The 25268-nt window shown below is 38.7% G+C and overlaps 3 protein-coding genes across 3 annotated transcripts; all 3 read left to right on the top strand.

Annotated features, from left to right (window-relative positions):
* The first annotated feature begins 606 nt into the window (after positions 1–606).
* Positions 607–4252, top strand: LOC126783258 (cytochrome P450 81Q32-like). The gene is made up of 2 exons (XM_050508699.1): positions 607–1554; positions 3506–4252. Exons 1-2 carry the CDS (start codon positions 637–639, stop codon positions 4106–4108), a joined length of 1521 nt encoding a protein of 506 aa, XP_050364656.1. The 5' UTR covers positions 607–636; the 3' UTR covers positions 4109–4252.
* A 1266-nt stretch (positions 4253–5518) lies between these two features.
* On the top strand, positions 5519–8367 carry LOC126800247 (probable receptor-like protein kinase At2g23200). Its single transcript, XM_050527577.1, has one exon. It carries the CDS (start codon positions 5632–5634, stop codon positions 8131–8133), a length of 2502 nt encoding a protein of 833 aa, XP_050383534.1. The 5' UTR covers positions 5519–5631; the 3' UTR covers positions 8134–8367.
* A 13988-nt stretch (positions 8368–22355) lies between these two features.
* On the top strand, positions 22356–24983 carry LOC126800257 (probable receptor-like protein kinase At2g23200). The gene has a single exon (XM_050527588.1). It carries the CDS (start codon positions 22410–22412, stop codon positions 24804–24806), a length of 2397 nt encoding a protein of 798 aa, XP_050383545.1. The 5' UTR covers positions 22356–22409; the 3' UTR covers positions 24807–24983.
* The last annotated feature ends 285 nt before the right edge of the window (positions 24984–25268 follow it).

Raw genomic sequence — 25268 nt, 5'->3', positions numbered from 1 at the left:
GCTGAAGGTTTAATTTTGAAAAATAGCTATGGAAATCAATCATGTTTAGAAATAATTGAGAACCTGAAAATCGTCGATGGGGTGGCAACAATGAACCACGAACGAAAAAAAGCAGCGGATGATGGATTCTGAGGAACCGACGTGGAAACATGGCAACAACGGAATGGATCGATGCGAAAATAAAACAAAAGTATTAAAAAAGTCTCAGTTAACTTTACCTTGATAACTCGCATGATATTATAAGAATAGATCACTCTGGAGTTGAGAACAAAGAGGAGAGGCGGCAGGGGTTTCGGTAGAGTTGAGAACGAAGCGGCTGATGGGTTGTGTGGTGCAGTGAAGCGTGTAAGCAAGCCTCCAGAAGTCGTCTTGGTGTGGTACACTGATACATTAACACACAAATAAGTGGTGAAAAAGTCATATCCGTCATTCCAAAAAACAATGACAGCTAAGCAAAAACACAGAAGGACGGGGGCATCCTTATCAAGCCCTTTTGGACTTCATGGATTGCCTACAAATACCACATGTATGGACTTCATCCTTAAGTAAAAATTAGTAATAATAAATACCACATAGTTCATCTTACCAACCAATGTGGACTTCATGGATTGCCTACAAAATGTGTTCCACATCTCCATGTTATCAACAAAGGAACTCATGGATAGCCTCTTCATCTGCACATCTCTGTCCCTCATCTTCATCCTCTCACTCACCGTCAAATTCCTTTGTCGATCTAAACAACACCTCCCACCAAGCCCTCCAACCTTACCAATTATAGGCCATCTTTATCTCCTAACCCCCTTACTCCATCGAACCTTCCATAAACTCTCACAGAAATATGGCCCTGTTGTATCTCTCTGGTTAGGCTCACGCCGTGTGGTTCTAGTTTCTTCCTCTTCAGTAGCTGAAGAATGTTTCACCAGAAACGATATCGTTCTGGCAAATCGCCCTCGCTTCATGCTCACAGGCAAGCACATAGGCTACAACTACACCACTATGGTGGAGTCTCCATATGGGGATCACTGGCGCAACCTGCGCCGCATTGGCGCTACAGATATCTACTCTACCGGCAGGCTCAACATGTTCTCCAGCTTCAGGAAGGAAGAAGTCAAGCAATTGCTGTTCAGACTCTCACAGAACTCACATGAAGATTTCGCAAAGGTGGCCATGAGAAACATGCTCTCAGAGATGACATTTAACATCATAATGACGATGGTGGCTGGGAAGAGGTACTATGGAGATGACTCAACAGACAAAGAAGAGGCCAAACAGTTCATAGATCTCATAACTAAGGCTTTCGAGTATGGTGGTGCAACAAACCCCTCAGATTTTGTGCCTATTTTGAAATGGTTTTCGGGTGGTGGGTATGAGAAGGAGGTGATAGAGTTGGGTAAGAGAATGGATGCATTCTTGCAAGGTCTGATCGATGAGCAGAACCTGAGTAGAACCACATCACATCAGAGTAAAGGAAGCACAATGATCCACCATTTACTTTTTATGCAAGAATCAGAGCCAGAATACTACACCGACGAAATTATCAAAGGGCATATACTGGTTAGTACACAGTATACACTTCTTCAATCTCTGCATCAAGCTACATAGATACAACGGAGCAGATTTGCTGGCGTTTAAAAAAAAAACAAGAAGAAAAAGAAATCATGCATTTTCTTGTGCCGCCCTCACTTGCTTTTAACATTACTGAACTATCAAATCCATCCTCTATCTTTTTGCAGAGTTCTTCTTCCTTTCTGCATAGCCTTCCCCTTAAATTAAAGCAACTAAAACAAAAAAAATTCATTAATTTCAGCTTTGGATTACTTAATAGTTTATATATTAAGCTTCCAAAGTATCTTATATTTCAATTAGATTGGATATGGTTGTCTTAGAGCATCCGCAGCGGCGAGCAATTTTGCCGGCGTGCTCGAGCAGGAGGAGGGACCAGCCGGAGGAGCTCGAGCAGGAGAAGGGGAGGCTCGCACCGGCGAGCAGGAGGAGGCGAGCTGCTCGCCCAGTCAACCCAGCCGCGGTGCTCGTCCGATCGCTCGAGCAAATTTTGCTCCGGCGTTTGCTCGATCGCCTGGCGGAGCCCACCGCCCGTGGGTGACGTCAGGCGCGGGCGAATTTTTTTTATGTTAGGCGCGTGCAACGCACGCGCCAAAAAAAAAAGCGAGCCAATGAATGGCTGCCACGTGTCAAGCAGATTGGCCAACGGTCCAATTGATCTGGGCCTTCCATTTTGAATCAGAAATTTCGATCCAACGGTCAGAATTAATTGGCAACGGCTACTATTTGATCATAACGGAAATAAACCCAAAAAATTGTAAAAAAATCCCCAAAATTTCAAAATTCTCCCCAAAAATTGCCTATAAATACTACTTCAATTTGTTATGAACTCACACCAATTTGTGCACAACAAATTTCACATCTTCCTCCATCTCCTCTCTCTTTTCGTATCTCCTCTCTCTTTTCGTTTATCATTTTTTTCTCAAACAATGGGCACCCATTGGCTTCCTTCCGAAGATTTACAAATGTGCATTTCTTTTGCTGACAGTGACACGTGTCAATTCTCTACTAGTCGAAAATCTTATCGGAAATCTGCTCCAATTATTTTAGCGACAATGACACGTGGTAGTGACACGTGTCAATTATCTATTAGTCGAAAATCTTATTGGAAATTTTGAATAATATCGAGTCGATAATGACACGTGGCACATTATTATTGGTTGTAAATATATCTGATAAAAAAATTAACTATTTCACAACAAGACAAAATTGAATTGCTCAAGCAAATTGTAAATAGGTGTGTGAAAAAATCGATTTGCTTGAGCAAAATATGAAATCGATTTGCTTGAAGCAAAATTTGCTTCTGGCCCTACCATTTGCTTGAGCAAATGCAATTTATGGGTGCGGATGCTCTTAGTACTCTTTTTTTTTTGAGTTAAAGGTTGTCTTAGTACTCACTAGGTTTCCAAAAACATAAATCCCGACTTTCATAGCTAGGCCTTTCCAAGATCTAATTAATCATATTACAGTGAACTAAATAAACTTCAATAGGTAACTCCTAGCTTCTGGTTTCAGAAATATTTCATGTCCAGGATTAAACAGAACAAATAAAGCAGTGGCAAAGACGGGATTAACATTACAACATCACTATTTAGCATTTTCCTGATCATAATGCAGATGATCGATATCCTATTACAAAAACTATTACATAGCAAATACAATCTACTTTCCCAAATACTCTCTCTGAAATACCAAAGTACAAAACAATCAAACCCATAAATAAAAAACTCTGTTCTTTTTCAATACATGCAAAAATCAATAATTTCAAGGCCAAGGCAACAAGAGACAGTACTAAATATATCATTTCCCACTTAATCTGGTAATCAATTAAGAATTTCCAGGTTTGAGTGATGATAGAGTGTTAAGGAACCAGCTTGTATATAAATTTGTTCTGTTATGGCATTGCATTATATTACAATCTAATTTCCACAATGATTTTCAGGTCATGCTTTTGGCGGGTACTGACACATCATCCCTTACAATAGAATGGGTCATGTCAAATCTGCTGAACCACCCTGAGGTGCTAGAAAGGGCTAGAGCTGAACTTGACACTAAAGTTGGACAAGAACGCTTACTAGACGAACCAGATATCTTCAAACTACCTTACCTACAAAGTATCATCTCTGAAACTCTCCGCTTGTACTCCCCAGCCCTAGTACCACATTATTCATCCGATGACTGCACAATTGGAGGATTCAACGTGCCTCGCGACACAATGGTAATGATCAACGCTTGGGCAATACATAGAGATCCTAAGGTGTGGGATGATCCAGAAAGCTTCAAACCTGAAAGGTTTGCAAATGGTGGAGAAGAGCCATACAAGTTCATGCCATTCGGACAAGGAAGAAGGGCTTGCCCTGGTATACCCTTGGCCCAACGTGTGATTGGCTTAACTGTGGGATCATTGATTCAGTGTTTCGAATGGGAAAGAGTCAGTGAGATGAAGGTAGATATGAGTGAAGGTAAAGGACTCACAATGCCTAAAGCTGTGCCACTGGAGGCTTTGTGCAAAGCACGCCCAATTTTAAACAAGGTTCTCTCTTAGATAAGAATCCAGGACATACTGATAATATATACTGTAACTTTCAATACTCATACTTCCATGTATGAGTCATCTAGAATATTCAATTCAAATAATTATGTACTATTTAATCAGAGAGCATTTTGAAAATATCACTTATATTCTGATCCGAACATACTTAATTCCATATCAATCTAATCTGTTTAGGTATAAATTACAAACATAGTAATTAAGAATCTGAATCTATACCTTATAGTCTCTTCAATCCAATCAATCAATACTATGAAACTAGTTAACCTTACAAGGTAAGTTGCAAGTTGCAACGAAACTGAGAGTTTCAGAGCTCGAGCACTCAGCATGTCAATTACAGATTGATCATATTAGTCTATGTACAAAGAAAAAGGATTAAACCTCCAGATAGTTTTCGTGATCATATTAGACAAGTAGAACGAGTTGTGAAATATGAACAAGGTTAGTAAAAACAGAGCATGGATGATGATCATTGATCAAGTAAGACTGATGAGACATTACCGTTAAATAACACTGACCTAATACTTCATGAACTTGCAACCTCCGATCAATCCTACACTTGGGGTATCTTCCCCACATCCTAATCTTAGGAGAAAGAGCATCTGGTGACGAGGTGTCCCGTGTCCGGCCGAGTCACCGGAGAGATATGAGAGTAGACGGCGATTGAAGAGTCGAAGATGGCCTCGCGGCCTGAACGTAGTATGGTTTTAACGAATGATCATTTTAGGTTTTTTTACTCTTTTAAATGGGCCGTTCAGTCCACTAGGCCCAGGTCTCATAGATTCCGCCTAGCCCGCATAAAAAGGTCGTCAAAAGTCAAAACTGCGTCTGCCATTCTTTCTTCTTCACTCTTCCGCTTCTCAATTTCTCAACTTCCCTCTTTATCCAAAAAAACCTTCTCTGAAAAGTGACGCAGACACTTTTACCGACACCCATTTGAGAATCCCAAAATTTTTACCCAAAATTTAGGTGGAACTGGGTCCATGGCATTGGAAAGGTAGAAGCTTTTAGCCCAGAAAAGGGTTGTGGCCATCAAGGCATCAACTACTGCTTCCATTATTCAGGTATGCTCATAAATCTTAGCTCTCAATCAAGGTTTAAGACTTCTATTTTTATATTTTTGGTTATTTTGATTATAAAGACTGGGTTAAGTCACGAGCATCTTTTAGTTCCACTAGTTAAGTGGCTGCATATGAAGTCTAGTCAACTAGTGATGCCTGAATAGTGCCTATGATGTTACTGCTATTCTCATCCAAATGCCAAAAGACACAAAAGTCTAGTTGCCTTAACAAAATGAAAACCAATAAAAATTTCTGATATTTTGGCCAACTACACGATATAGTAGCAATATGTATCAATCAACCTTATTTAGTCTTGGTTGGAATGATTTGTCTGGCTGATATTTCAACTCTCTAAGCTAGCAGACTTTTCCCTGTTCCAAGTCTTTGCATCGCCTGTTGGAGATTTCTTTGAGTTCTCTCTGCTCCAGAGCTCTGCTTAGCAGAACATCATTTGCCATGGAAACTTTTCTAAAGCACAGAACCCATGTCCTTTTTCTGCTTAGTTTTCTATTCCACTTCTCAAACCTCCACTTTCTCTCTTTTGCTGATGATTACTACATCAACTGTGGCTCTGATGCTAATGTGAACCTCACTACTGGCCAGGCTTTCGTTGGACAATCGAAGTCTGGTTCTTCTTTCTCCAACAGCAACAACGTCGCAGCCACGAACCAGTTGCCTGCTTCACTGTCAGCTCTCTACCAGACGGCTAGAGCTTCCAGTGATCCTTTCTACTATGAGTTCAAGGTCACTGTTGGTACTTATCTGGTACGCCTACATTTCTTTGCCTTTTCTTCCACCGCAAGTAATCTCTCCGCTGCTGTTTTTGATGTTCTGGATTCTTCAAAGTTCACACTGTTGAACAATTTTAGTGCCAAGAATGGTACCAGTTCTCCTTTGATAAAGGAATTCTTTCTTGGAATTAATAGTACTGAATCATTTAGACTGTACTTTGCACCCCGGGCATCATCTTTGGCGTTTGTAAACGCTATTGAATTCGTCGCCGTTCCTCCAGATTTCACCAACTTCATCCCTGAGAATTATGCTAGTAATTTCCCTTTACAGACAATTTACAGAGTGAATGTTGGGGGCCCTTCACAAAATGATAATCATGCCATGTGGAGAAGCTGGGAAAGTGATGATATTTACCTGCCTGATCCAAACTCTGCTAAGCAAATCAACAAAAGTACACTTAATAGGAATTATGTGGGAGAAATTGATGGTTTGGTTGCATCTAATGATCCTGTCGCCCCAGGTTGGGTATACCAGACTGCTAAAGTGATGAATATCACTGCTAGCAGGCCGGCCAATTCCTCCAACATAACTTGGTCATTTGGAGTGAGTGGGAGTGCTAGGCACATTGTCCGGGCTCACTTCTGTGACATTGTTGATCAGCCCCTTAATGTTGTATTTTACTTGTATTCAAATGATATCTTGCGGAAGGAGATTGGTAGCAGCAATAACACTATTTCTACATATCCAGGACTTCCTTTCTACTATGATTTTATGGTGAATTTTAGTGAGTCTGAACTCATCCGCATCACCATAAGACCTAACTTGGAGAATGCTACAGTTCATAATGCATTTCTAAATGGGCTAGAAATACTGGAGATGAGGGAGGCTGTAGCTCCAATTCCTAATGTGAAAGAGTCCAAAAGGAATGTTGTGGCTCTTGTTGTTGGTTCCGTTCTTGGAGGGCTGTTACTCATTTGCATTCTTACAGCTGGATTTGTGTTCCGTTCGAGACAGAGAAAGGCAGGAAAGGGAGTTGAAACATCAGATTGGTCTCCAATGCCTGAAAATGGAGGGATTTCCTTCAGCCGAGGGACTGAAAGAACCATCACTGGATCACCTATGAATTTAATGAATCTTGGGTTAAAAATATCTTTTGCTGAAATTCAGTCTGCAACAAACAAGTTTGACACCAAATTGCTGATAGGTAAGGGCGGCTTTGGGAATGTATATAGAGGGACTCTCTTGAATGGCACAAAAGTAGCTATAAAGCGAGCTTATAAGAGAGATGAGCATGGTTCAGGATCAGGGCAGGGCCGTCCAGAATTCCAAACAGAGATTATGGTGTTGTCCAAGATTCGCCACCGCCATCTTGTGTCCTTAATTGGGTACTGTGATGAAAGGTCTGAGATGATATTAGTTTATGAGTTCATGGAAAGGGGGACCTTGAGAGACCATTTGTATGATTCAAACTTGCCTCACCTATCATGGAAGCAACGACTTGATATTAGTATTGGAGCAGCAAGGGGTCTTCATTATCTCCACACAGGTGCAGCTGGGGGAATCATTCACCGTGATGTCAAGTCCACCAACATATTGCTTGATGAAAACCTTGTTGCCAAAGTTGCTGACTTTGGCCTCTCGAAATCTGGCCCTCTCGATGAAACACATGTCAGCACAAATGTCAAAGGCACTTTTGGTTACCTTGATCCTGAGTACATGATGTCTGAACAGCTGACAGAAAAATCTGATGTTTACTCATTTGGTGTAGTTCTTCTTGAGGTGTTATGCGGAAGACCTGCTATTGATCCAACTCTTCCAAGAGAGCAAATGAACTTGGCTGAATGGGGTATGCTTTGCAAGCAAAAAGGGTTGCTTGATCAGATTGTCGATTCTCCTTTGAAAAATCAGATAGGTCCTAGCTCATTGAGAAAGTTTGGTGAGACAGCTGACAAGTGTCTGCAAGAAGATGCTTCTAATAGACCAACAATGGCTGATGTACTATGGGAGTTGGAGTATGCATTACAGCTTCAGCAACAACCAAAGCTTAAAGAGGCTCATGAGGACAGCACTGCCATTGATGCCTCATCAGCAGCATTCGGTGTGCCAAATATTCAGCGTTTTCCTTCACTAGGTTCAACCGTAAATGGAGATGATATGAGGGACGACGAATTGGACACAACAGAGAACAAAATTTTCTCCCTATTGAAAATTAGTGATGCCAGATAGATGCAAGGTTCGTCAGCGAACACTAATTATTTTTGTTTATTTACCCTGTTAAGTATTAGGTGATGTGCCGTGTTACTTCATCTGTGTGTTTGTTTCATTAGCATCTCTATGATGTGATATATGAGAGTCTCAATTCTGCACAAATAGAATGATATCATCTTCACTCTTTTCCTGAGGCTAATTTTCAGCCGTCTGCATACTTCCATTGCCTACTTTGGGCCAATTAGCCTTTTCTATCCTTTCTCTTGCATTTACTGATGTGGTCTCCTGACTTGAACAAGTTGCAAACAAGTTACAAAATGTAGAACCTGGACAAGGTTTCAAGTTGGATAGTAAGATCACGGTATTAAAAAAAAACAGATTCTCGAATCAAGAAGTACCAGGAGATTGTATTTGCAAGTTAAGTCCTTTTAATTATTTATTGGAACAATTTGTTCAACAAATCAAAGTGGTATGTATCTTAAGTTCCTGAGTCCTGACCAGTTAGAAAGAGAAGCCAATCTCAGTGTTGTAATTAATCTGCAAGTGTTGCCCCAGTATGATCTTCAGTAAGAAATTGTTCTTCTTACAAAACTGGATACTACAAACAATTTCTTTTTAACTGGTGCTGGCTTTGTGAAGAAATTCATGCTGAGGTTTAAACTCAATTGTATTGATTCATTCAATGATTCAAAAGTAAACACAGGTTACTGCATATATACAAGAGAAAACAAAGACCCCAAAAGTTCCTCACAACATGAATCCGTGTTTCCTACTTGACAAACAAAGACTGATCACCACAAAACAAGGAGGAGATGACATATGAGAATTTTTTGGGAGGATGAACGTGCAGAGCACGGAACAAAACCTAACTGCTCCAAGCTGCAGCACGACAGAATAGCAGCACTATCTCAATACTCCCCCTCAAGCTGGATTAAGAGAAAACCTTAATCCAAGCTTGGAAAGAAGAAGTTCAAATTGTGCAGAGGAAAGGATCTTGGTAAAGAGATCGGCAATTTGATCACAGGACCTGGTATACACAGTCTCGATAACTTTGGCTTGAACTTGATTTCTGATGAAGTGACAATCCACTTCAATGTGTTTGGTGCATTCATGAAACACTGGATTGGCAGCAATATGCATGGCTGCTTGATTATCACAGTACAACACGATAGGAGAAGGATGTGGGATACCAAGTTCAAGCAACAAAGCTTTCAGCCAAATGAGTTCACAAGCTACATATGTCATAGCTCTATATTCTGCTTTAGCACTGCTCCTTGCCACAACTGATTGCTTCTTGCTCTTCCATGTAACAAGATTGCCTCCAACAAATGTGCAATAACTTGTGGTTGATTTTCTATCCAGTGCATTTCCTGCCCAATCTGAATTTGAATATCCAATAATCTGATAATGATCACTCTTGTTCATTGCTATTCCTCTACTCATAGTACCCTTCAGATAGCGCAAGATTCTCTTAACCATATTGAAATGAAAAGAGTTAGGAGAATGCATAAATTGGCTAACCAGGCTCACTGCATAAGTGATATCAGGCCTTGTGATAGTAAGGTATATCAGCTTGCCTACAAGGTGTTGATATAAGCTGATATCATCAAGGACTGTGCATGAGGTGTCCAAATCAATTTTGCTGCATAAAGGGGTTCGTGCAGGCTTACAATCAGACATTTCAGCTTCATGTAGAAGATCAACAACATACTTTCGTTGATTTAAGAACATGCCAGTAGAGGTATGATTCATCTCAATTCCCAAAAAATAACTTAGAGAACCAAGATCCTTGATTGCAAATGCATTATGAAGAACAGCCTTTAAGCTATGGATTTCACTTTCATTATTTCCTGCAACAATAAGATCATCAACATAGACAAGAACCACAAGTTTCCCAGAAGTACAGTTTTTCACAAATAAAGATGAATCAGAATGACTTCTTTGAAACCCTGATGAGATGAGAACATAACTAAGTTTGGAATACCAAGCTCGAGGTGATTGTTTTAATCCATACAAGGCTTTGTGGAGCTTACAGACCATACCAACTTCATTCTCTCTTGGATGACCTAGAGGAATTTTCATATATACATCTTCTTCAAGGTCTCCATGCAGAAAGGCATTCTTGACATCCATCTGAGATAGAGACCAACCATAAGTTATAGCAATAGATAAAAGAACTCTTACTGTGTTCATCTTGGCTACTGGAGCAAAGGTTTCTTTATAGTCAACTCCAAGGGTATGTGTGAAGCCCCTAGCTACTAATCGAGCTTTATGCCTTTCAAGAGAACCATCATAGTTGTATTTGAGCTTATAAATCCATCTAGCACCAACAAACTTCTGTCCTTTGGGAAGAGGGACAATACTCCATGTCTTGTTGTCATCTAGAGCCTGAAGTTCATCTTGCATAGCTTTCTTCCATTTAGGGTATTGTATTGCATCAGAAAAACTTCTTGGCTCATGATTTGCAAGAATTTTACTAAGGAAAGCACACTGAGCTATATCAAGACTATCAAGGCCAAGATTCACTGGATGTTTTGTGGTATATGTAACAAAATCGTTCAGCCTTGTAGGAAGATTTATGGTTCTAGGAGGATTTCTCCTAGGAACAATAGGATAACCATGTAAGTCACTTCTAGTTGAAGTAGGAGAGAGCTGAGTAGAGTCTTCTACATGAATGACTGCAACTGGTTCTCTATGATCATCCTGAGTGACATGAGAATGAAGTTCTTGAGTTGTTGTATCATCTTCCACAGTCTCATTAAATTCTGAATGCATTGAAGAATGAAATAAATCCCTGAGATACTCCCCCTGAGATTGAACATTAGTAGCACAATAAAAAGGAAAATTTTCATGAAATTGCACATCTCTAGATACAACTATTTTTCTGGTAACAAGATTGTAACACTTGTATCCTTTTTGTGTAGATGAATATCCAAGGAACATACATTTTATTGCTCTCGGATCAAATTTATCTCTTTTATTAGCTTGAACATGCACAAAACAAATGCAGCCAAAAGTTCTGAGATGGCTAATGTCAATTTTCCTTCCCATTAAGCACCTCAAATGGAGATTTAAAATCAAGAACACTGCTAGGTAGCATGTTTATCAAGTATGCAACAGTTTGAACCGCATGAGACCAAAATCTTTTTGGAACTTGATTTTGAAGCAGTAAAGCCCTAGCTTTTTCCAGTAAATCTCGATTTTTTCTTTCTGCAATTCCATTTTGTTGTGGTGAGCCAACACAACTGGTTTGATGTATAATGCCATGTTCACTTAGATAATTAGCCATGGTATTAGAAGTGTACTCAGTGCCATTATCAGATCTCAGAATAGATATTGAAGAGTTAAAATGATTTTTAACAAGATTATGAAAATCCTGAAAACTCTTAAAAACTTCACTTTTGTATTTCAATAACTAAATAAAAGTAGAACGAGTGTAATCATCAATAAAAGTCACATAGAAACGATATCCATCATATGAATTCACTGAGGCAGGACCCCATACATCAGAGTGAACAAACTCAAAAGGCTTAGTTGCTCGAGAGTGTGAAATATGAAAGTGGGATCTACTCTGTTTTGACAAATGACAAAATTCACACTCATGAGCAAACTTACAAAAAAAAAATTTGGAATATCTTAGACAAAACATGACATGATGGATGAGCAAGTCGGTTGTGCCACAAAAGTTGCTGAGAAGCTGACTCGGAAGAGGAAAGAAAGCATTCTGAAAAAATGGATGGTCTTGGATTTGTGAAGATATAATATAGACCATTCAAAAAGAATCCCTCACCAATCTTCATCTTGGTTACTTGGTCCTCAAAAATGATATTATTAGATGAAAAAATGGCAAGACAATTTAGTAACCGAGTTGATTTTCCAACTGAGAGAAGTTTAAAAGGGAAAGATGGCACAAACAAAACATCTGACTTAACATTTTTTGAAAAAAGCTATAATTTTCCTTTACCACAGACAGGAACTGGATTTCCATTTGCAATGGAGATATGAGAAGGTTTTTTAATTTTTTTAAAACCATCAGATTTGAAGAATCATTTGTAATATGTTCTGAGGCTCCTGAGTCCACTATCCAAACATCACCAATCTTACTTATATGTAAGGCAGTTGATAAAGCAGCAATAATACCTGGAATATCATTTTCTGGAGCAAGATCAGAATTTTCCAAAAAACCTGCAAATTTGCCAAGTAATGCGGTTGTATTTTCACTGCTACTTATTCCTCCTTGCTTGCTGTTAATGAAGTTGGCAAACTCGTTGATAAGAGTTATTGGATTAGAAGTGAAGTTCACAATTGGCTCTGTGGCACTGCACATATATGTCTTGGGAGTAGACTTATGGCCTTTATGGTTTTCATTCCACTTAGGCTTCAATTCTAGATGAAGAATCCAACATGATTCCCTCATATGACTAATTCCAGCTCTCCCAATGGATTTGCAGTGAGTGCAAGACAATTAAGGTCTTTTCCCTTTGTACACTCGAGTATTTGCTACAGGCTGGCTTGCAGTAAAGGCTCTAGCATCAGCACTTCTTGATCTTACTTCTACATTCATGACTTTTCTTCGAGTTTCTTCACTGTGTATGACATTAGTAAGAGTGGAGAGCTTTGGAAATTCTGCACTCATCAAGAGATGGCTCCTTAAATCCTCATATTCTGGTCCAAGACTGGCTAGAAGTTGAAAGACTTTGTCTTCATCAGCTCTTTTCTTCAATATAGCTTCATCAGTTGTAAAAGGTCTGAGAATATCAATCTCATTCCATTTAGATTTTAAGATACCAAGATGCTGAACAAAAGAATTAGTACCTTGTTGAAGGTCAAATAACTCTCTCTGCAGCTGAAAAACTCTTGCAGCATTATTGACACTTCCATAAAGTTCATTTAATGCTTCCCACAAGTCGAATGCAGACTCATGATAGTTGAACACTTCTGCAATACTTGGTTCCATAGAGTTGAGAATCCATGCTCGAACCTACTGATCCTTGCTCAATTCTTTATCATAGCTTTCAGTATCAGCTGCTGGAATCTTGTTTTCTTTAATGTAGCTCATTCTAGATCTTCCTCCAATGGCAAGCTCCATGTTTCTCGACAAATTCAAGTAATTAAATTGATTGAGTCTGGTGGCCACAATGCTCTGATTCGAACCTCCATCAACATACTCAGTTCTTATTGGTGAAGAATCAAAGGAAAAGATTTCAAAACTACTAGCAGAGCCTTGATTTTGATGTGCCATGATTAGCTAAGAGGATGAGATAATGGGTGGAAGAGCAGAAACAGGTCCTGTGAGGATTACTGCTCTGATACCATGAAGAAATTCATGTTGAGGTTTAAACTCAATTGTATTGATTCATTCAATGATTCAAAAGTAAACACAGTTTACTGCATATATACAAGAGAAAACAAAGACTCCAAAAGTTCCTCACAACCTACTTGACAAACAGAGACTGATCACCACAAAACAAGGCGGAGATGACAGATGAGAATTTTTTGGGAGGATGAACGTGGAGAGCACGTAACAAAACCTAACTGCTCCAAGCTGCAGCACGACAGAACAGCAGCACTATCTCAATACTTTGTTGCTAGCTATGGTACAAAGGTTACATCTTGAAACTTCAGTCGAGAATTGTCATTGCTTAGTTCTAAGGTGTCGTTCCAGTAGTCAGGAATAGTCACACTCAAATTAAAATTGTGTTTTTCGTTAAGAGGTGTAGTCTGTCTCTACTAGTTTTCATTCTCTCTTTGTTGAGGTTGTTGCTTTGTATTTTTTTTTTTTTTTGCTTAATTTCTGTTTCATGCTGTATGTCGGGCTTGTTTGAATCCCAGTTTCTTTTATATATTCATTCAGTTACGAAAAAATTATTAGCTATCAAATTTTGACAATAAAAACTCATTTATGTTATAGGGCTAGTGTTCTGTTGGTTTTGTCATCAGAACTTCATTCAGGAGGATGGTTTAGTTCCTTATTATTATCTGATAATTTAGGTACTGCAAATTGATGTCAGGTAGACTAATCGCATGGTTCTCTTACTTTATTTCTTCAATAAAAATATAATCAAGTAAATGAGCAACTAGCCTATACTAGTCTCATACTCGTAGTGCTCTTTCTGGGACCATGACTAGTTGACTGCTATTCTAAATTTTGAAGCCAAATGCTAAAAGACTTGTAAGAAATTTCTCTTGATCTGGCTTGAAATTTTCCTTATCTGCTTGAGATTTCAGTATTTTCAAGTTAGCTGACTTTTCCTGTTCTCAGTCTTTCTGAGTCTCTGTCACACACAATTTACATGCTTATTGAACTCCGTAGTTCTTCCAAGTATTGGCAAAATCAACTAAGTCCATCATATTCTATGGAGTATAATTTCATCCCAATACTTTCTGTTCTTGTTGATCTCCTCAACCTCTGACCCTGAAAACAAAACTATGCGTTTTCCTTATCTGGTGTGGATCCTGATTTTGGGGTTATTTTTATAATGTTTAGAGTCGGTGAGATGGAGGTTGCTATGAATTTATAATCGAGGGTGAAGTACTCAGCATGCCTAAAGCTGTTCCACTAGACTGGAGCTATGTTTAAAGCATACCCAACTTTGGACAATGTTCTCTCTTAATTGAAATTTCAGAAAATAATTACTGTTTCTTTCATGTAGGCACGGTTATCAACCATCTTGATCTCTTGATTTTCCCTTCTCTCCACCTTTCCTGTTGCATTCTTTCCATTTTCATCTGTAAAATTTGGTGAAGCAGCTCAGAGAAGCTGGAAATGTTAGAAAAGAGGTAAGCATATATCCTAACCAGATAGAAGGAAGCCAATCTCAGTGTTTTACTGATCTGCTAGTTTTGGCCCAACATGACTTCTAATAAGATATTGTTCACCATACATGACTTCCAATCTCAGTATTTGACTGATCTGCTAGAAAACTATGTGATACAAGGCACAATTTCTTATTGGAAGTCATTTTGACTGATATTAGCAGAGAGATCATCAGTCGAGTGTGTAGGCAAAGGTGATGCAAAGGGATTTGATACAATGCCTCAGAGAGAAGTAGTTCCTACATTATAAGCTATGGCACAAAGTTTATGTATCAGCTTCAGCGAAACGTAGGCAATTCTTAGTTCTAAGCATGTGAACGGTAATCGCTCTTCCTTTGGAGGAATATCCTGTGCTGATAAAGGTGATAGAGGTTTATTCCAGTAGTCAGGCATTAGCTCGTTGTCACTGTACAGGCTGATAGCTTCCTCTACAAGCATCTTTTTATTTTTATTTTTTATGATTCACTAGTTTAGGTGTTTTGGAGCTATAAATTGAAGTTATTTAGGCTAATGTCTCAAGCTTTTAAGTTTTCAGGGGACCATTGATTTGATTGCTATTCTGATCCAAATGCCAAAAGACAGGAGTTTGAAGAAGACTTTTCATGAGTTGCTGCTATTGTGGCAATTACATGATCTGGTTGGACAAGAGAGAAGAGGGGTTCTATTTGCGCCTCCAAAATGACTGTGCACCTCCATTTCTTATTACACCTCAAAAATGGCTGAGTGTACCTCTAATGCTTATTGGTATTTACATGTGAGTTGAAGAGTCAAATTGAAAAAAAAAATGGTGATGCGTTTAGTCATTTCGGAGGTGCAAATAGAACTCCCCCATAGAGAAATGAAAACATCCAAAAAAAAAATTTTGCTGCCAGTGTAAGGAACATATTAGGTTTATATGAATAAATTTACCTTAATCTTGCTTGGAATTTTCAAAATTTTCTAGTCGATATCTCAGTTTTCTTACTTCGCGGACTATTTATGTTCTTAGTCTCTCTAGCTATCTTGCACAATATACATGCTCATCGGAATCCGTAGTTCTTCCAAGTATTTGTTGGAGATGAGAGATCACACATCTAAGAAGTAACAAAGAAAATAAAGCTTATAAATGGGTGGATAATAACCAATTGTACCGAGACCTTTTGTGATTAAAACCCAACACTTGTGAGGTGGCTAAGTTGGGACAATATCGGTACAGTTGGTCCATGAGCCACACTTGTCGTTGTTTAACATGGTCTCAGAGCGGGTCTCTCTCCAGTTGCGCCTCCAATCTGTCGTGGGCCCGAGTTAGGTGTCACTTTGTCATGAGCCCAAGATGGGTGTCATTATCATGACATCGGAGAGTTTCCGATTAGATGGTCACCAAGTGTCGTTGATTACTGGACCTTGGTTTATTTCGTCCCAGTATGTGGGATGTTAATCTGTCACTTGCAGACCTAAAAATTAGGTTGCACGTGAGGGGAGTGTTGGAGAGGAGAGATCTCACATCTAAGAAGTGACAAAGAAAATAAAACTTATAAGTAGGTGGATAATAATCAATTGTATCGAGCCCTTTTGTGATTAAAATTCAACACCTGTGAGGTGACTAAGTTGGGACAATATCGGTACAGTTGGTCCACGGGCCACGTTTGTACATGTTTAACCGTATTACCAAAATAAATACAGTTCATCATTTGCCATGGAACATCTTCATATCGATCCCATTACTCTCTATGCTTCCTTTTCTCCTCAACCTCTCATCCCTTCTCCTCTCTTTAGCTGATGATTATTATATCATCTGTGGCTCACATTATAATGCAAGTCTCACCAATGGCCAGAGTTTCTCCTGGGAATCGAAGTCTGATTTACTCTTTCTCCAAAAGCAAGGCTATCAAAGACATCAACCAGCCTGATACAGTATCATCTCCATACCAGACAGCAAGAGGTTTCAGTAAGCCATTCTTCTACCAGTTCAGCATCACTGAAACACAGCTGTTTTGGATTCTAAGAATTTCACACTGCCGAACAATTTTACTGCCAAGAACAGTACTGACTCCCCTGGGATAAAGGAATTTTTTCTCCAAAGTGAACTTACCGACTAATTTAGACTACATTTTACACCTCAACCATCATCTTTTGCATTTGTAAATGCCATTGACATATTCCTTGCCCCTTCAGATTTCATCACGGAGAATTATACCAGTAGTCTCCCTTTGCGCACAATTTACAGATTTAACGTTGGAGGCTCACCCGTAAGTGACTCAATTGGGAGAAGCTGGAAAACAGATGATAGTCATCTTTCTGATGTAAACTCTGCAAATGCCACTACTGGTTTACTCAATGAAATTGGCATGCCGGGAGAATTTGTTGGTTTGTTCATATCTGATTATAATTTTGCCACGGAGAAGGTCAACCGGACTGCTAAAGAGATGAGTAAATGAAGAGATCAAATGAACTTGGCTGAATGGGAAATGTTTTACCATAAAAGAGGGCGGCTTGAAGGGATTGTTGATTCTCCACTAAAGGCTCATATTGATCCTAGCTCACTGCGGAAGTTTGTGGAGACGGCTGAGAAGTGTTTGCAAGAAGATGGCAGATGTGCTGTGGGGTCTGGAGTATACATTAAGGCTTCAGCAAACAACAACCTTAAAAGGCTCATGAGGACAGCACAACCATCGATTCTTCATCAGCAGCTTTCGGCTTGCCATAATTTCAGCTTTTTCATTCCCTAGGTTCCACAATGAATGGAGATGATATCAGGGGAGATGGCTTGGACACAACAGAAAGTGAAATTTTCTCCCAATTGAAATTTGGCGATGCCAGATGAATATGAACCTTGTCAGGTAATATTACTCTTGTTTAAGTTTCTGTAGCCTGTACAAGTTAGTTTTACCTTGTCAATTTAAACCATGTCTTTGATTTCATTAGCACCATTTTTCATCTGAAGATGTCCTATACATGCATGTATTTTATTGTGTACCGGATCGTAACATATGGTAGACATTTCACATTTGACTATAATCCCTTAGACTCTACTACAGAAAGCATCATACTCCCATATCTTAAAACTCCAAGCTAGTTAGCATATTTCATCCTTGGTCCAGCAACCAGGGATATGTCCTCAAACCAAACCTGACTCTGGACAAGTCAAAAAATGTAGACTCTTGGAAAAGGACGGTAACAGTAAGATCAGGATACAACTAAAGAAATAAAAATAAAAGAAGACTAAAAAATAGTTTAAAAAAACACTTGAACTTTAACTCAAAAATATCAGTAAAAGATCTGAAGTGGATAAATATATCTGATGATCTCACTCACAGTCATAGAAAACTATACATGCTATAGAAAAAATAGTTTTTCCAGAGTGAGGATCATCTTGTTGAAGACTAGTTGAGGACTTTCAAATTAATTGTTAATTAGACATACTTTTCTATCACATTTTTTCATCTCAACCGTTTAGATTTTAGGTATATATATAATTCTTTAGCTAATTTAGTGATCATTACGGTATCAAAGTAGATCAAATTAGTGAACAGACTAAAATTGTCAAACGTGAACCGTTCAAGTTCATAATTACATCATATGTATCTAAAAACTAAACAGTCGAGATATGAATATGAGATCGAAAAGTTGGTGAATTAAAGAAGTCCTTAACAAGATGATCCTCGTTAGAAAATCTCCCTATATGGATTTTATTTTACCTTCCGATTTTGCAAGTTGGGTTGTATCCAGAAGTTTCTTTGTAATTTTATCATTTCTTGAGGAGAAAGTCATATTTATCGGAGTATCCTCCGCATATGCCTTAGCTAGTTAAGTCCATCAGTCATCAAACTATGTTCTTCCACAGACTCGCGCTTTTTTTAATAGGACAAACTGCCCTTAATTTATTGAAATCAAACTAACAAATGAGGAGGACAAAATAACATGACCTCCTATGTCTGATAAACTCCAACAAAGAGGATAAACAAACGCTCAATCCGGCATGTGTACACCCACACATGCAAAACCATATATATATATATATATAAAACTCCTAGAAAATAGCAAACTCTCAACCAAGAAATCCTTAATTAAGGGACGGGATGAAACTGGTAGCATTGGCAGACAGTTGTGAGATACCAAGAATAAAGAAAATAGACTTATCGTGATGCTTTTTGTAAGGATGAAAAAAATGCATAGCAAACTCTCTGAACAATTCCAAAAGATGACGTTGGGCTTCCAACACATTAAAAATCTTACATTCGAAACGCACCAGATTCCTAGTGATCCAAATAAACCAAATTAGATTACAGAAGACTAGAAACCAAAGTTGACGTTTAGGTTTTGGGAACGCTGAAACACCAATACCATTAAACACTTCATCAAGGGTACCCCAAGGCGAGAATGAATGAGAAAATATAAGGAAAATCAATTTCCATAAAGCCACAATTTCAGAACAATGCAAAAGAAGATGTGTACCCGATTCCGCATGACTTCCACAAAAGGAGCAACGAGATGGAAGTGAAAAACCTCGCCATTGTAAAACCTCATCAGTTAGTAAACGCCCATGAAGAGCCTTCCAAACAAAAAGAGTTTTGCGGGGTTGAATTGTTTTACTCCAGACCACTTTACCCCAATCTTTATGCTCACCATGATTTGAGAAGAAAACAAAAGCTTCTTTTTCTGTCAGAATTCTTGAGGAGGAGTGCGGCCATAAAATAGAGTCATATGTGTCTGCATCAGGCAGAGCAATGCGCTCAATTTTTTATGCTGCTTGAGGGAATAAAGAAATAAGATCTGATGGGAGAACCCAATGAGAATCAACAATAATATCATTCACCTTAGCATGAAGTGGAATAGAGCCACTTACTCCAACACTAGTAGCAAGAGGCTCACCCAACCAATTATCTTGCCAAAAAGATATCTTCTTACCATCACCAACACTCCAATGCAAAGAATTTAAAATATTGGCCAAACTTTTTTGAGACCCAACCAGACTGAAGATCTCTTGTAAGACTTTATAGGTTGGAAATCATCTTTCCAAAAACGAGCTCTAAGCAAAACAGAGGCTTGAGAGGAAGAGGAGAGCATCTCCCAACATCTCTTTATTAGAAGAGCACGATTAGCCTCAAATAGATCACGTAACCCCAAACATCATTCCTTTTTAGGTTTACAACAGTGACGCCAAGTAACAAGAGACATACCTATTTTCAAAGGATCTCCAGTCCAAAAAAAAATTCTTGATCCAAGATTGAAGGTTATGAAGTAAACCAGCCGGTCACTCATAAATCTGAAAACTATAAACCAAAATGCCTTGAATCACTAACTGAATAAGTTGTAGCTACCCGCTTGCGACAACATATAACCTTTCCAAGATGACAACTTGCATCTCATTATATCTGTAATGGCTTGAAAATACACCCTTTTTAGACGTCCCTGGAAAATAAGAACCCCAAGGTATGTGAATGGAAGAGACCACTGCTTGACACCCAAAATTTTCCGAATAAGCATATTTCCCAATGAACACAAGCAATTTAGATTTATTAACTCTTTGCCCTGAATTCAAGCCATATTCCTCCATAAACTTCATTAGATTCTTCAAAGATCTCTTGGTACCCCGCATAAAAATCATAATGTCATCTGCAAATAGAACATGCGAGGGTGGAGTAATACCAAGAGGAGCTGACAAAAGAGAATAGGTCAATCCTCAGCCAGCTTAGTGAGACCTCTACTTAAAACCTCTTCCGCAAGACAAAAGAGAATAGGTGACAAATGATCTCCTTGACGAACACCACGAGAACAAGGAAAAAACACTTCCATCACACCATTAACTAAAATTGATAAGTGTGCAGACCCCAAAATTGCTTTAATCCAGTCACAAAAAGGATCTGAAAAACCAATAGCCTTCAAAACCCAAAGTAAGAAACCCTAATCAAGGGTGTCAAATGTCTTTTGCACATCAAACTTAATTGCAATGTTACCGCCCTTACAATTACAATCCAGGAGGTTAATGCATTCTAAAGTCAATATAATGGGGTCTGCAATAGTGTGGCCTCTAAGAAAAGCACTTTGGTTTGGTGAAATAATCCGAGTAGCAATACTTCAGCTAAGATCTTTATGATAAACTTGAAAATAAAATTCGTCATAGCAATAGGACGCAACTGTGTTACGGTGTCTGCTCCAGGGACTTTAGGAATCAAGATCATTAAATTGGAATTGAAGTGGGGGAGAATGTATCCAGTATTGAAAAAACTCTGAACAGTTTGGACTGCCTCTGCACCAACAATTGACCAACACTTCATAAAAAAATTTCACCAAAACCATCTGGACCAGGAGAACTATTATGATCCATGGAACACATAGTCTGAAATATTTCCTCAGATGTGGGAATGGCTGTTAACATAGCATTATCCTCAGTAGTCACGAGATTAGGAATTACCTCAGAAACTAGACCAATGTCTTTTACAAAAGAATCTGTTATGAAGAGGTCATTGAAATAATTTACCACATGATCACTAATCTCTTTTAGGTCATCAATAATACTGTTTTCATCTCTCATAGTTGATAATGACTGTTTAAGATGCCGAACTTTAACCATTGCATGGAAGAAAAAAGAGTTTCGGTCACCTTCAGTAAACCATTTTATCCTTGATTTGTCACATAAAAATTTCTCTTGAAGCAGAAGAACCTCATGAACTTGAGCACTAGCAACACTCTCCCTGGAAATCAAGTCATCAGAAGGACCCAAACTAGCAATTTCCCGCTGAATTATATGCAAATCATCAAATGACTTCTCCACCATTATGTTTACATCCCCAAACTCACCTTTATTCCAAACCAGAATCCGCTATTTAAGAGTCCCAACTTAGAAGCCAAAACAAACATTGGATTACCATAGAAATGAGAACCCTGCCAAACCTCATTCACCAAATAAAGAAAACTTGGATGATCTAGCCACATGCGATGGAACCGAAATGGTGATCTTTGGTTAGGTATAAGCTCTGAAAATGACACTAAAATAGGACAATGATCTGAGGAAAAACGAGAAACAGTAGTGCACTCCAAATTGCGTCAAACACTGCATTCAAGAGAATTTGCTAAGACACCGGTCTAACCCTCATTTTTTAGTAATCTGCTCTAGTTCCTTTCAGGGTCCCTTGAGGTTTCTGCTTTTCTCATCCAGGTTCAAATTTCAAAAGGACAGTAGGGTGAATCATCAAACTTTTAGTAGTGGAAGGTACTTTCGTGAATTATGTGATTCGCTTTAACTAAAAATATCCAAAGAACACCTAAAGTATCCTTCATTTTATCTGTTCAGTGACTTTAGTCTACGAAATTTGAGGGATATTTTGATACATCTACCAATATCATAACTTTGTTAATGTTTCACTTTTAAAGTCCTCAGCCTTTTCTATTGGAAGTCTTGCACATAATTTAATTTCTATGTTCAGATTCCTTTTATAGTCCACCATTCCCAAATGGACAGTGCTTCTGCTAAGAACTAGCAAAATTCATCATTGGTCATGGAAATCCTTGATCTTCTTTTGTTATCTCAGCTTGTTCTTCTCCTTCAGTACTCATCCCTTCACTCTCTCTCTTTAGCTTATGAACTCCAAGAGAAGTACTTTGTCAATTGTGGATCAGATGATAATGTGGATCTCAATGATCGGAATTTCATTGGGGATTTGAAGCCTGATTCCTTCTCTTTCTCAAAGGGAAGTGAGACTATTAAAGACGCCAACCTGACATTATCGAGTCTCTACCAGACAGCAAGAGTTTCCAGTCGCCAATCCTACTACAAATTCGAGATCACTGATACCGGTACTTATCTGGTACGCCTGCATTTCTTTCCAATTTCTTCACCCTCAAGTAATCTCTCTACCGGAATTTTTCATGTTTCGGATTCCAAATTCAGACTGTTGAACAATTTCACAGCCAAGATTAATAGTAGTACAACCTCTGCTATAATTAAGGAATTCTTTCTTGGAATAAATAGTACCGACTCATTTAAGCTATATTTTACACCTCAAGCCTCGTCTTTTGCTTTTGTAAATGCCATCGAACTATTCCTTGCACCTTCAAATTTCACCCCTGAGAATCACAACAGTAATCTACCTTTACACACAACTTACCGAGTGAATGTTGGAGGCCCAGAGCTCTCACCAAATAATGACACACTGTGGAGAAACTGGGAGACTGATGATATTTATCTGTCTGATCCAAACTCTGCAAAGAACTCTAACAAAAGTACCATTACTTATGCTCCAAACGATCAAGCTGATCGTGATTTTATTGCATCAACTAAATTTATCGCCCCGGATTTGGTTTACAAGACAGCTAAAGTGATGAACAGCGCAGCCAATTCTTCCAACATAACATGGTCTTTTAGTGTGAGCAGAAATGCTAGGCACATTGTCCGTGCGCACTTCTGTGACATTATTTCTACAACCGCCGGTGAAATAGTGTTTAACTTGTCTTCGAATGGCAACTTCCGTAAGGAGATAGTCGAACTGGAGTCACGTTTCCATCGTTTGCTGTCTAATCCTTTCTACTATGATTTTGTGGTGAATGCTAGTGAGTCTGAAGTAGTTAACATCAGTATAGCTCCTAATTTTACCATAGATATACCAAATGCCTTTCTAAATGGGCTGGAAATATTGCAAATAATGGAGGGAACAGCTGTGATTTATGATTTGGAAGAATCCAAGAAGGTAAATGTGGCTATTGTGGTTGGTTCAGTTCTTGGAGGAGGCCTGTTTCTCATCTGTATTTTCCTCATTGGATTCTTGTTTTGTTTGAGACATAGAAAGGCGAAGAAAAACAGAGGAGGAATCTCCCACAACCTTGGGTTGAAGATATCTTTTGTCGAAATTAAGTCTGCAACAGACGACTTTGACCCCAAAATGCAGATAGGTGTGGGTGGTTTTGGACATGTTTATAGAGGAACTCTCTCTGATGGCACCAAAGTGGCTGTGAAGCGTTGTAAGCAAGTGGAGCAGCGATCAGGCCAAGGACTTCCAGAATTTGAAACAGAAATCATAGTGTTGTCGAAAATCCACCACCGGCATCTTGTCTCCTTAATTGGTTACTGTGATGAAGGGTCTGAGATGATACTAGTGTATGAGTTCATGGAAAAAGGGACCTTGGAAGATCATTTGTATGACTCGAATGTGCCTCGCTTGTCGTGGAAGCAAAGACTAGAAATTTGCATAGGAGCAGCAAGTGGACTTGATTATCTCCACAGAGGTGCGGCAGGGGGCATCATCCACCGTGATGTGAAGTCCACCAACATATTGCTGGATGAGAACCTTGTGGCTAAAGTCGCTGACTTCGGGCTTTCAAAGTCTGGCCCTCTTGAAGAAAATTTTGTCAGCACGGCTGTCAAAGGCACCATCGGTTACCTTGATCCAGAGTACTATATGTCTGGAATGTTGACAGAAAAATCTGATGTGTACTCATTTGGTGTGGTACTACTTGAGGTGTTATGTGGAAGACCTCCTATTGTACAAACGGTTCCGAGAGAGCAAATGAACTTAGCTGAATGGGTTATGCATTGCAAGAAACAAGGGACGCTAGAAGAGATCATTGATTCTCCATTGAAGGGTGAGATTGATCCTAGCTCACTGAGACGTTTTATTGAGACTGCAGAGAAGTGTTTGAAACCAGATTCTTGTGATAGGCCGACGATGGCTGACGTGCAGTGGGATTTGAACTATGCATTGAAGCTTCATCAAACTGGAAGGCTTGGAGCACCCCATGAGGATAGCACTGTTTGTTCTTCATCAGCGTTTTCAATACCAAATATTCCACATTTCGCTTCACTTGATTCGACAGTTAACATTTCTGCAATGAAGGACGACGAGATGGAGTCTACAGAGAGCGAAATTTTCTCCCAACTGAGAATCGGGGAGGCCAGATAAAAGACATTAGTTTGTGACTTCTGAGGTAAGTTAACTTATGCTTAAGGTTTCCTTGTGACTGGTTGGTTTTAATCCATATGGATGATTGTATTATATTGTATTGTATTTGCAATCTAGTGGAGAATAAGTTGAAGTATAAAAGCCAAACTGCTTTTGGCCATTATGCATGATGCTCTGTTTCCAACCCTACATTATCATTATTTTTAGTATTATGAAGCCAGCATTTAAAAATGGTCAAATTATAAAATAGTATTAATTTTCATTATAAATTAAAAAAATATTACCACTTATTGACTATTTTCTAATTTTTAATTATATTTTTATAATAGAGAAATAAGTGGAGAAAATAGTTTGGAACAAAATTATAAAATAGTCACTTAAAAAATATTTTTTGAACAATTTTGCATTTTTCTAACTATTTTTCTTCATCATTTTCTTATTTTTCTTTTTTTCGAATTTCGG

Source organism: Argentina anserina, chromosome 1 (genome assembly GCF_933775445.1).
Source record: "Argentina anserina chromosome 1, drPotAnse1.1, whole genome shotgun sequence".
Classification (NCBI taxonomy): domain Eukaryota; kingdom Viridiplantae; phylum Streptophyta; class Magnoliopsida; order Rosales; family Rosaceae; genus Argentina; species Argentina anserina.
This window is presented reverse-complemented; position numbering and strand designations above follow the sequence as displayed.